The 10,074-nt window shown below is 48.0% G+C and overlaps 1 protein-coding gene across 1 annotated transcript in view; it reads right to left on the bottom strand.

Annotated features, from left to right (window-relative positions):
- The window catches only part of XRN2 (5'-3' exoribonuclease 2), a 33,477-nt gene that overhangs the window by 16,308 nt on the left and 7,095 nt on the right, over window positions 1-10,074 (bottom strand). Inside the window, exons 7-21 of the mRNA XM_015620569.2 lie at window positions 9,448-9,520; window positions 9,295-9,345; window positions 8,976-9,133; window positions 8,522-8,596; window positions 8,298-8,431; window positions 8,154-8,211; window positions 7,959-8,066; window positions 7,271-7,315; window positions 6,839-6,970; window positions 5,754-5,872; window positions 3,701-3,836; window positions 1,589-1,696; window positions 1,407-1,496; window positions 911-983; window positions 78-161 (exon numbers count right to left, since the gene is read on the bottom strand). Of these exons, the coding sequence (XP_015476055.1) occupies window positions 78-161; window positions 911-983; window positions 1,407-1,496; window positions 1,589-1,696; window positions 3,701-3,836; window positions 5,754-5,872; window positions 6,839-6,970; window positions 7,271-7,315; window positions 7,959-8,066; window positions 8,154-8,211; window positions 8,298-8,431; window positions 8,522-8,596; window positions 8,976-9,133; window positions 9,295-9,345; window positions 9,448-9,520 (1,444 nt within the window). The remainder of the gene's footprint in view (window positions 1-77; window positions 162-910; window positions 984-1,406; window positions 1,497-1,588; window positions 1,697-3,700; window positions 3,837-5,753; window positions 5,873-6,838; window positions 6,971-7,270; window positions 7,316-7,958; window positions 8,067-8,153; window positions 8,212-8,297; window positions 8,432-8,521; window positions 8,597-8,975; window positions 9,134-9,294; window positions 9,346-9,447; window positions 9,521-10,074) is intronic.

The raw sequence follows: 10,074 nt of genomic DNA, 5'->3' as shown, positions 1-10,074 counted from the left end.
ACCAAAGCACCCCAAATACCAAAGCACCCCAATTCCCTATCAAAGCACCCCAAATACCAAAGCACCCCAGTTCTTACTCTCTTCAGGAGTCAGGTCAGGGTACACCTCCTCCAGGGCAGCTCTGAGGCGTCGCTCATCCACGAAGGGCAACAAGGCCACACCTGGAGAAACCAAGGCAGTGTTTCCTCACACTTGTTGAACAAACCCACAACTTCCCCAAAACCAGACACCAGCATGGCAAGCTCTGGAAGGATCCCCTAGCCAGGAAAGAGCTAGAGCACCGGGATTCTGAAATCAGATCTTTCTGTGGCTTTATTCAAACCAAACCTGTTGCACTCAGGCTGAAAACCTCAAAGTTTACCTGCAGTGTAAATTCCACCCAGCCACGGTCTGGCAGACCTTGGGAATGAATATTCTCTAAAGAAAGGGAAAGCTGCATAAATGCTGTAGCTCTTTTTCCATCCTTTGTGTGCTCCAAAATATTTCTCTATTCCCCAAGGTATTTTTGGCACTGTACTAATGAGCCACTGATTGAGCAGAACAAGATCCATTAATTAAATGCAAAGGAGACAAAAGACAATTATACACTGAGGCTGATAAAAACAGAAGAATGATTAATCTAGCTCAGGACAAATGAACAAATCTAGAATGCCTGCTGAAATTACCAGTAAGCATTGCCAATCCAAAACCAGTTACTGAACCATAATTTGCTCCTCACACTAATTTCTTTTCAAAAATACACCTGCTGTAAAACACTTGTCTCCACAAGAAGAACCACAAGTTACCTTTGTGACTCGCTGCAGTGTTTTCTCACTGATAAAATTCTCCAATTTCTTTCTGTTTTTACAGGTTTTTAAGACAAATGTCTAAAAATTAAGAAAAAAAACCCCAACAAAATATGAAGTTTCACCTTGCCAAGCATACTTCTTCCCATTCAAATCAATAGCAAAATCTTCAGGGTAGAAGTCAATGATGCTTGATTCCTGGAATTAGAAAACAAAAATCACCCTTCAAGCCAGCTTTGACACGGGCTCAGAACATCACCTGGTGCCAAACACAAAGGTCTCTGCTAACAGGACCAAAAATTCACTAAAAGCCAGTTAAACCCAAAGTGAGGATGGGCATTACTCAGAGATTTAAAATGAGGAGGAGGAGAGAAAAATTAGGATAAGGAGGAGAGCTAATTAGAGTAACTTCTCTGCTCCCCAGGTAAGTTTTGGATGATTTCTGTAAGAAACAAAACCACTGGAAGTGCAAGAGGGCTGGGAAAGGTCATCAGAATTCCAAGAAATCACTTCCAAGGACTTTGAAGAACCGCTGCAATCTCACAAAACCATTTCCCTGCCTGCAGTGAGGAGCAGCAGGTCCTGCTCATGGCACTGCAAGGTGTGCTGAGGGATTCTCACCGGGTCTGTCATCAGCTTCCTCCAGGTCGGCGGCAGGAAGTTGCCACTGGCGGCCGGGAACACCCCCATCAGCTGTTCCAGAGGCTTGAACTGTGGAGAGGGAGCAGCCAAGCAGGTGTGGGACACTTGGAATGGGAGGGCAGATCAGCAGTGGGTGGAGGGGTGTGAATGAGGAGCCCTACCGGTTTGGAGCCCTTCTCAAAGTCCGACGGCATGTCCGCAATGCCCTCAAAGTCCGAGGCGAAGGGAGCGTAGTGGAAAGGGTAATACCAGTTCCAGGATGCACAGCCCTGGGGCAGGGAGGGCACAGACACAGAGACAGATGGAACAGCAGATCCAAACCATGCAGCAGACATGCCAACAGGGCAGAGAGCAGTTGACACTCCTGTTTCCCAAAATCCTGCTGTAAGCCAGGGAGGTGCGGGGCAGACACCCCCAGAGCATTTGCTGCAGCTGTGCTGAGAAACATTCTGGTTTCACTGGTGCTTCTCCCTCCAGCACCAGCACCACTGCACACCCAGAGCAGCGCTTTGCTCCTCTCCTCTCCTTCCCTCCAGCAGCGGGGAACACACAAAGCGTGTCCTCGGAGAGGAGGGAGCCAGGAATCTCAAAACACACCAGAACACCGTGCACCTCGTGAAGGAAACGTGGCTCCTGAGGGGCCCAAGTCAAGCTTTCACCTCCTCAGCTATTTTTCTTAGCAGCACCACTTGAAACAAAAGCCCACTACTGTTCTGACTTCCAGTTCTGAACAATTAAATGTCAACGAGGCTCCTCCAGTGATATTTTTGCTACCAAATTACAGCACCTATGATTATTTGCTGCAGTCCTTCAGACAGACTCAGAATGTTTCAAAAGCCAGGTGGATTGCCATCATTTTTTTCCCCCCCCTCTCCAAACAGATGTTCCCTCTAGTGGGACATGCCCTGCATTATTAGCTTTCTGTAGGAATAGAAAGGCACAAGTTCTGGGGACGGCCAGCTGTAGTTACTGGAGTCCATTTTTATGATGGGGAAAAGAAAAAAGGCCCAACAAAGATCCTCAAGCAAACCTATTTTGAAGTCCCCCCAGCCCATTTCCATATGGACAGGGAGTGATTTTCCAGCTGCTCCATGCCCACACACACCAGACTGGGATGGTTTTGTGCTCTGGTACCACTGGAGGGGCCACTCTTACCTACAGCTCACCTGAAGGCTCATTTCCACCCTGCCAGGCAGAGGGGCACACAGAGCTGTGGGAAAATACCCTGCCATGGTTAAAAGCCCACGGAATTCCTGGGAATTCCCACCTCTCCAGGCATCCAGGTGACATCTTGTTCTTTGCAAAAGGAGGTCATGCACACAAGGGCGTGGGGAACTCAGCTGTCCTCCAGACCAGCTGCACCACGACTTGCAAACCCTCAGCTCGATGATTTTCATCCCCCATAACTCATGAGCCAGAGCACAAACTCAAGGAGTGGTTGGAGCAGGAGGGAAAGGCACACATTCCCATTTTGGTCCATGGGGGAGTGGAAAAACCTGCTGGAAGCTGCATTTTGTAGGCAGGTGGGGTATGTGCCCTGCCTGTGCTCCCAGCTGGACAGGTGGCAGCCACTGAGGAAAACCAGCAAGTTTTGGGAACACGGCCCCCTGTGGAAGCTCCAAATTCCTGCTGAGACAGACAAACTCCATGGCTGGAGCACATTGTGCTCCCAGGTCACACAGCCAGGCTGACTGACTTTGCCTTCAGGGCACGGAGCTCCTCATTAGCCATCAGTGCAAGCAAGCCCAGCATGGCTCACTAATCTCTTGCCAATCTGACATCTCAATTATCAACAGATTTACATGGGATACAGATTACTTCAATCACAACACACTTCATGGAGCAGCACCACGATCTAGGAGGAGATTGACAGCTCTGTCACTCAGGAATTCTCGCTGGCATTTCACGGGCTTTGTCCTTGGCTCTCTCGTTTAGTCACCTGCAATGTCACTGTTTGTGGGCACGGGAAAACAGCAGAGCACCAACAAGCGCTGCTACTGCACCTGAGAGCCAGAACCACTGAGGCTGGGAAAGAGCCCTGAGATGAGGGCCCAGCCCTGTGAGCAAACACCACCCTGACAAGCAGATGAGAGCACAGAGAGCCACGTCTGGCCGCTCCTTCAGCAGCTCCGGGATGGTGAAACTGCATCCGCAGCCCCAGCGCCAAACAGAACGGGCACACGTTCGTTGTGCACCTCCAAAAAAACACCACAGCTTTCCCAAAAGGAGCTGAAACAGGACTGAAACACATTCAGGCAGGAAACTTTGGGTACCTGGTAATAATATCTGAGGACCCAGCAAAGGCCTTCCACGTAGGACTGCACAACCTTGCGACGGAATTTCTCGTCCGACGCGTCCACGTCGAATTTGTTTTTATAGTAGCGCTGCTTCCAGCCAGTTTCCCACAACCTGCAACACAACACGTGGATGTTCACATGGATGGGCACCTTGACAGCCTGAATTACAGTGTGAGACACAGCCAGCAGCTGCCAGTTGTACGTGGTTTCAATGAAAGCAGGAAATGTGCTGCTCGGCAGCAACAGTGAAATGTGACTGCTGGCAGAACTGACAGAGCTTTCCTGCTACCCCAAATACAAAGGCAAGCAAACACTTGGTCCTGAGAGACCAGGATTTTCCAGGGCCAGAGGGGGACATTGGGAGCACAGGAGCCACCTCAGCCACAGTCCCTCCCTCCTTCACACAGCTCCCCACCCCTCATGTCTGTCCTCAGATGGGGCAGGGAAAACAAACCCCGGCTCCTCTTTCACACACGGGCAGCTGCACCCTTCAGCTCGGCTGCATCACGTCAGCAAGGACCCAAACTGCTCAAACCACACCATGCCTCAGTCATGATTTGTTCTCTTACACAGAATTTTACCCCAAACCACTCCAAGAAGTCTCCTTAAGCTGACAGTGGTCAGAGCCTGCCAGAGCCCTAAACCCTGTGTATGGAGCTCCAGGAGAGAGGCACTTGTGATTCCTTGCAGGATGCACAACCCTTGCCTCCAGACAGCTGCTCAGGACACTTCCTAAACCCTTCCAAGATGATTCACGCTGATGAGCAGGCAGAGAAGCCACGAGATGCCTTCAAGTTCTCCAGAAAAGCAGGTGAGCAAGGACAGAGCTCCTGGCACTGAAGGCTTGAGGGATGGAGTCAAGAACATCTGAGCTGCCTGGCAGACAGACACTTGCATAAACTCAAACCACCTTTCTGTGAGATAAAACCCATCTGTAGCCGTCTGCAACAATTTGTTCTGGTTTCAGAGTCGTTCCAAATGCAGCATATATATTTTCACAAACAGCCTGCTTGTATCTAGGACATCAATGCAGTTCTTTATATTTACAGTGGCAAGCACAGAGTTTATTTCCACTCAGAAAAGAACACAAAAAAATATTCTGAGCTACAAAAGCTTAAAAAACTGTGGCTGAATGCAGCACATCCTTTTCCTTGGCATTACCAACCCTGTCAGAACCACTGCTGCTCGTGAATCAGCACAGTTCATTCATAGTGCTCAAGCTTCTTTTAGCAGTTCTGCTAACACTCGGGTGGAAATCAGATGGAATCATTTATCCAAAAAATATATGATTTTATATAAAAATTCTGCTGGCACAATTAAAAAAAAAAAAAGCCAGTTCATTGAGATACAGACACACAGGATAGAAAATAAGAACAAAAGCAAGAATTGTGATATTGGAGGAGCTGATGGGCCACATGCCACAAATACATTGTGATGACTGTGACCAGAACTCCACGGGGAAAGAACCCTGAGTGTTTTCCCCGTGCCCCCGTGGTGTGACTCCACAGGAAACAAAGCCCTGTGGCTGCACTTCTCAGCACAGCTGCTGTGAGGGCCTGCACCCCGACTCCAACAGCGACAGCTCCACTGAAACCCCCGGGCAGCGCAGGCTCCCTGCTGGTGAATTCCCGGACAATTCCTGTCCCAGCCACGCCAGGCTCAGCCCTCCCCAGCCAGGGCAAGCAGGCAGAGGTGGAGGAGGCCAGGAGCACGCAGGGCTTTGGGCTGCCAGGCTGCAGGAGCAGAGCATTCCGCTCACATAAGCGGGGCATGTCTGGCCAAGCCGGTCTCGGAGGGAGCAGGCTGCAAACCTGCATGCATACTAATCTGGACACTTAGCTGGAGCAGCCAGAGCTCACCCAGCTCACTGGAATTTACTGGATATCCTCACCCTCCACATTAATTACCGCTGGATAAAAAGATCACAGAAAAGCACCCCAAGGCAGCGCTGCACTGAGCTAAATGGCATTAATTAGGCTGCATCTACCTCGGCAATTTGCTAACAAAGTGCCACAAAAAATGGATTCACCTGATATTATCCTCTGGCTCAGGTTCACTGTCACTGTCCTCAGCTTTCCTCTTAATTCCTGCTCCCAGGGACGGGCTGCCATCAGGAGTCAGGCTGGTGTTCGGAGACGCTGCCGTCGTCTAGGGTCAGAATTATTACAGATAAATAGGGGAAGGCGGGGGAAGAGGAGGATTTATTAGGCTTTTAAAACTGAAGTTAAAATTAACAGCTCTGTGATAATCACAGGCCTTCTCCTCAGCTCCAGAAGAACTCCAGGCAAAAGCTGCACAAGCCGTGACCCATCCAAGGCAAGGGGCGAAAGGGAAAACCTCGTCCCTGTTAGGAGGTGGGCACTGATGCACAGAGCCAGAGGTGGCACTGGCTTTGAGAAAGAACAGGATGCAATCAACAACACAGCATGGATTGATTCAAAAACACCATTCTGGATATATTCCAGCTCTGGAACATCACTGCAGCCGCTGTTACAGCTTCCTTTTGTGGCACTGCTGAAAGGAAGGTGCTTCCAGCTCAGAACTGCCAGAAATACTCTGAGTTCTTTCACAGCTGGTCTCTTAAACTCCTCTCAAATTTATCTGTTTCAATATTAGAGCCTAAAAGAAATGTCTCCTGTTCCATAAAGAAACTGATTTTTGTAACTCAGGGGGAAAAAAAAAGTTTTGACATTAAAAGTGAAGAGCAACAGAAATTATACCTTGAAAAAGCACATTGTATTTAAACTTCAGAGACAGAACAGATGAAAAGAACTTTTAATTTGTTTGCTGTGTTTGGATGAAGATTTATGCCCAGAAAGAAAATATTTGTCATAATTGTTATTTAAAGCTAACAGGACTTCTAACAGAGCACTGATTTCCAGTTTTCCCTCACTAACACCTTGCCCAAAACCTCATCCAAGTTTCTCCCTTCCCCAGGGAAAAGCATCATTCCAAGCAGAAACGAAGAAGACAATCTAAGCAGGCTTAGAAAAACCAGCTATTAAAAGCCACTTCCTTGAATAATGATGTTTGAGGCACCAGCTTTTCAGGGAAACTCGAGGAGGCAGAGAAGAAGGGGCTGGGATTGTTTCCTTCCTCTGAACATCTACTCACAGAGTTCTGCCTGTCGTGCATCCTCATCTCAAAGGCAGCTTGTCGAGGGTTACAGATTGCCTGAGGGCTGGATCGATTGCCCAGGGCTTGAGGGGAGAACTGGCCACCAGGAATAAAGGAAGGCTGATCCCTCTGCAAGATAAACACAGGAGGCAGCTGAAGGAGCTGTGTGATCTCCCCAGCACGGGATGCTGCTCTCTCACACGGTTTCCAGGTTAACATTATGGGGAAATGAATGCACAGAGGCACATTTGCCAAATACTGAATAGGAAAAAAATAAAATCAACCCCATTTTAATTTTTTTAACTTTTAAACACACAGGCCAGCAAACACCACGATTACACCTGCAGTTCCCAAACCAAAAAAATCCCAAAACTAAAGCAGACATTTAAATTCTTGCTAGTTTCTTCGCTGAATAAGGAATTCACTTACCTTCAATCTCTTCCTTTTTTCCTTCTGCCGTCTTTTAAAGTTATCCTAAATGAAGAACAAAGGGAAATAAAGTCATTCAGGGACACAGATTCCTTGGCAAATGGTTTCATTATAACCCTCAACTGATTGTGCCACAAGGTTTTCAGGGAATGTTCTCAGACAGGGGTCAATCCTTGTGTCTGTACACCCAACAGAAATGGGATGGAATTTTCTACCCTACCCTGAAAATCTATGGGGGAAAACCCCAAAACTCAAAGCCCCAGAAGTTTGGTAGTGATTTAAATGATCTGCTACATTTAGCTGCAGCCTTACTCGGGGGTGGCAGCAGTGCCAAAGCACACAGACCCCTCACCTGCACTGCACAGCTGCCCAAAACAAATGTCAGAGAGACACTACAGTCTTAGAAATAGGAAAACTATTTTTATTGTTAGGAAGGGTATTTCTTATTCTGTTACTCCTGGGCCAACTGTAGACTTGAACATCAAAGTGGCATTTCCAGGAAAATAAACTCAGCTGGAAGCACAAAGTTCTTTTTTTGAGCCTGGAAGAATTCCCCAGAGATTGAAACAAAGAAAATAAAAATTGGGGTTTTTTTTTTCCTTTTTCTTATTCTCTTAAAGGAGTGTCTCTGGCTAAGAGTGATTAAAACCAAACTCCAAGAATGTCAGGACAACAACAAAAAAATTACATCGTCATCTTTCCTCTTTTTGAAAATGCTGTCTTCGACTTCCCCGACGGCCAGCATGATCATCTGCACCCGCTGCAGGTTCACAAAGCCACTCTCAGTCAGGTAGCCCTGCAGGTCAGAGGAGAAGAGAGTTGAAAGCAAGCCTGTTCTGTGGCAAAGCCCCAGCATTCTGAAGGGAAAAGGGAAAACTCTCACCCCGGTTTTGTGCACCACGTTTTTATAGATGTTAACCAAGCGATCGATCGCTCCCTCCCTAAACACAGACCACAGGGTGAGACTCCTGGCAGTGAAAAGCACAGGAGCTGTTCTTGCAGGAAGAGAAAGTGGATTCCCATCTACCTGATCTCCAGAGATGGCAGATGGGGGAGGAAATCATTCCCCACGAAGAAGCACATGAAGACCCAGTCATCGACACTCCTTTCAAAATCAAAAGTGAAAGGCAGGCTGGCCATGGTGAGCTCTCTCTCCAGGTACTGCAATGCACACACAACAAGCAAAGGGAGCTCAGAGAGCAGTGCACAGGGTGTGGATGGTATTTGCAGGCAGCAGCTGCTGCAGCTCACCTCTCGCAGCACACACAGGCGGATGAAGATGAACTCCTGCTCCGAGACCGGCAGCGTGTCAGCAAACTGATCGTGCTGAAAGCAGAGGGGGCTGCATCAGCTCCAAGGGCATGCAGAGCCTTCCCCAGCCCCACCTGCAGGGCTGGCTTCAGGAGCAGCTGAGAGAGACCCAAGCACAGGCTCCCATTGTCCCTGTGTCTGCTGCTTTGCACACCTCTTTGGTCACCGGGTGTTTGCGCTCAGCCAGCGGGACAAACCCCAAACAACAAAACACCACGAGTGTGGATATCAGCTTTGGCATGACACTTCTGTATTTGTGCTTCCAAGGGGAAAGCTAGGTACTCCCAGCAACAATTTGCACCTTGCCTCAGCTAAAACCAACAGCAAAACCAATCTGAGAATCTCCTCATACACTGCAGATTAAAAAAAATCCTAGAAATAGCGAAATTCTTACCTTTCCTTGTTTCTCTCTGGGCAGACCTTGGCAATCCTTAACCTCATGCCCCATCTGGTTACAGAGAGCACATGGCTTGGGTTTGTTTGGTTTGAACTCTTCCCTAATGATGGTGAAGTTTGGTTCGTGTGTAGCTAAGCCAAGCATGATCAGATCAGCTAGCAAGCAAGGGAGAAGAACAAAATGTGAGTAAGGATAAACATCAGCAAGTTTTGGGTTGTTTTTCTTTAAAAAATAAATGTTTAGAAGCAGAGTGGATTCTGCCTCAAGCAAGATGTTGATGTGATTGCCCAGGAAGCACAAGCTAGAGAGAACTCACCATCAGCCCCACACAGACAGTGGTGAGTGTTTGGGTCGTGGTTTGGCTGAGCTGCACAAAAGAAAATTACATTTTGTTAAAGTTATGCAAAGTAAGTTATTACTGAGCATATCCTAACCTCAAACAAAATGTCCACGTGAATTGGAATTTTACCTCTTTGTCTCCTGATGTAATCCATGATTTTATGCTCCCCTTCACCAGGAGCACTGGCATCTGACAAAATAACCTGAAAAACATTCAAATCATGGCAACAATTAATGCTGCCCCAGGAAAAATCCCACTAACTTATATATGGAACACAGCATCTGACTTATGAATACTTGAAATTTGTGGCTCGAGCTTAAATGGTGATTTAAGATGAAATGATTTACAAACAAGGAGCAAGGGAAGAGACCTTCACTCTCCTCTAGCAGTTGCACACCAAAGCTGTCACGGATTCAAGTTCCACCGAAGCGATCACGTCGCGTTGGACGTGTCCTGATAAATTATCAGGGCAACGGAACAGGCACTGAGAACCCCCAGATTCAGCTCATTGATGCACTGAAACATGATCTCATCACCCCCTCCTCACCCCGAGGAGAATTAATGTTCATTAAACCCCTGTCTGACGGGGGGAATCCAGCAGAGCCAACTGCTCTCTAATGAGAGCACTTCAACAGCCAGCTCGTGGCACAGGGCTGCAGCTGCATGTCCTGCATGCACTGCCCCTGGTGTGCACAGGGCTGGCAGCTGCATTTCCTGCCTGCACTGCCCCTGGTGTGCACAGGGCTGCAGCTGCAT

Source organism: Parus major, chromosome 3, assembly GCF_001522545.3.
Source record: "Parus major isolate Abel chromosome 3, Parus_major1.1, whole genome shotgun sequence".
Taxonomy (NCBI): Eukaryota; Metazoa; Chordata; class Aves; order Passeriformes; family Paridae; genus Parus; species Parus major.
This window is presented reverse-complemented; position numbering and strand designations above follow the sequence as displayed.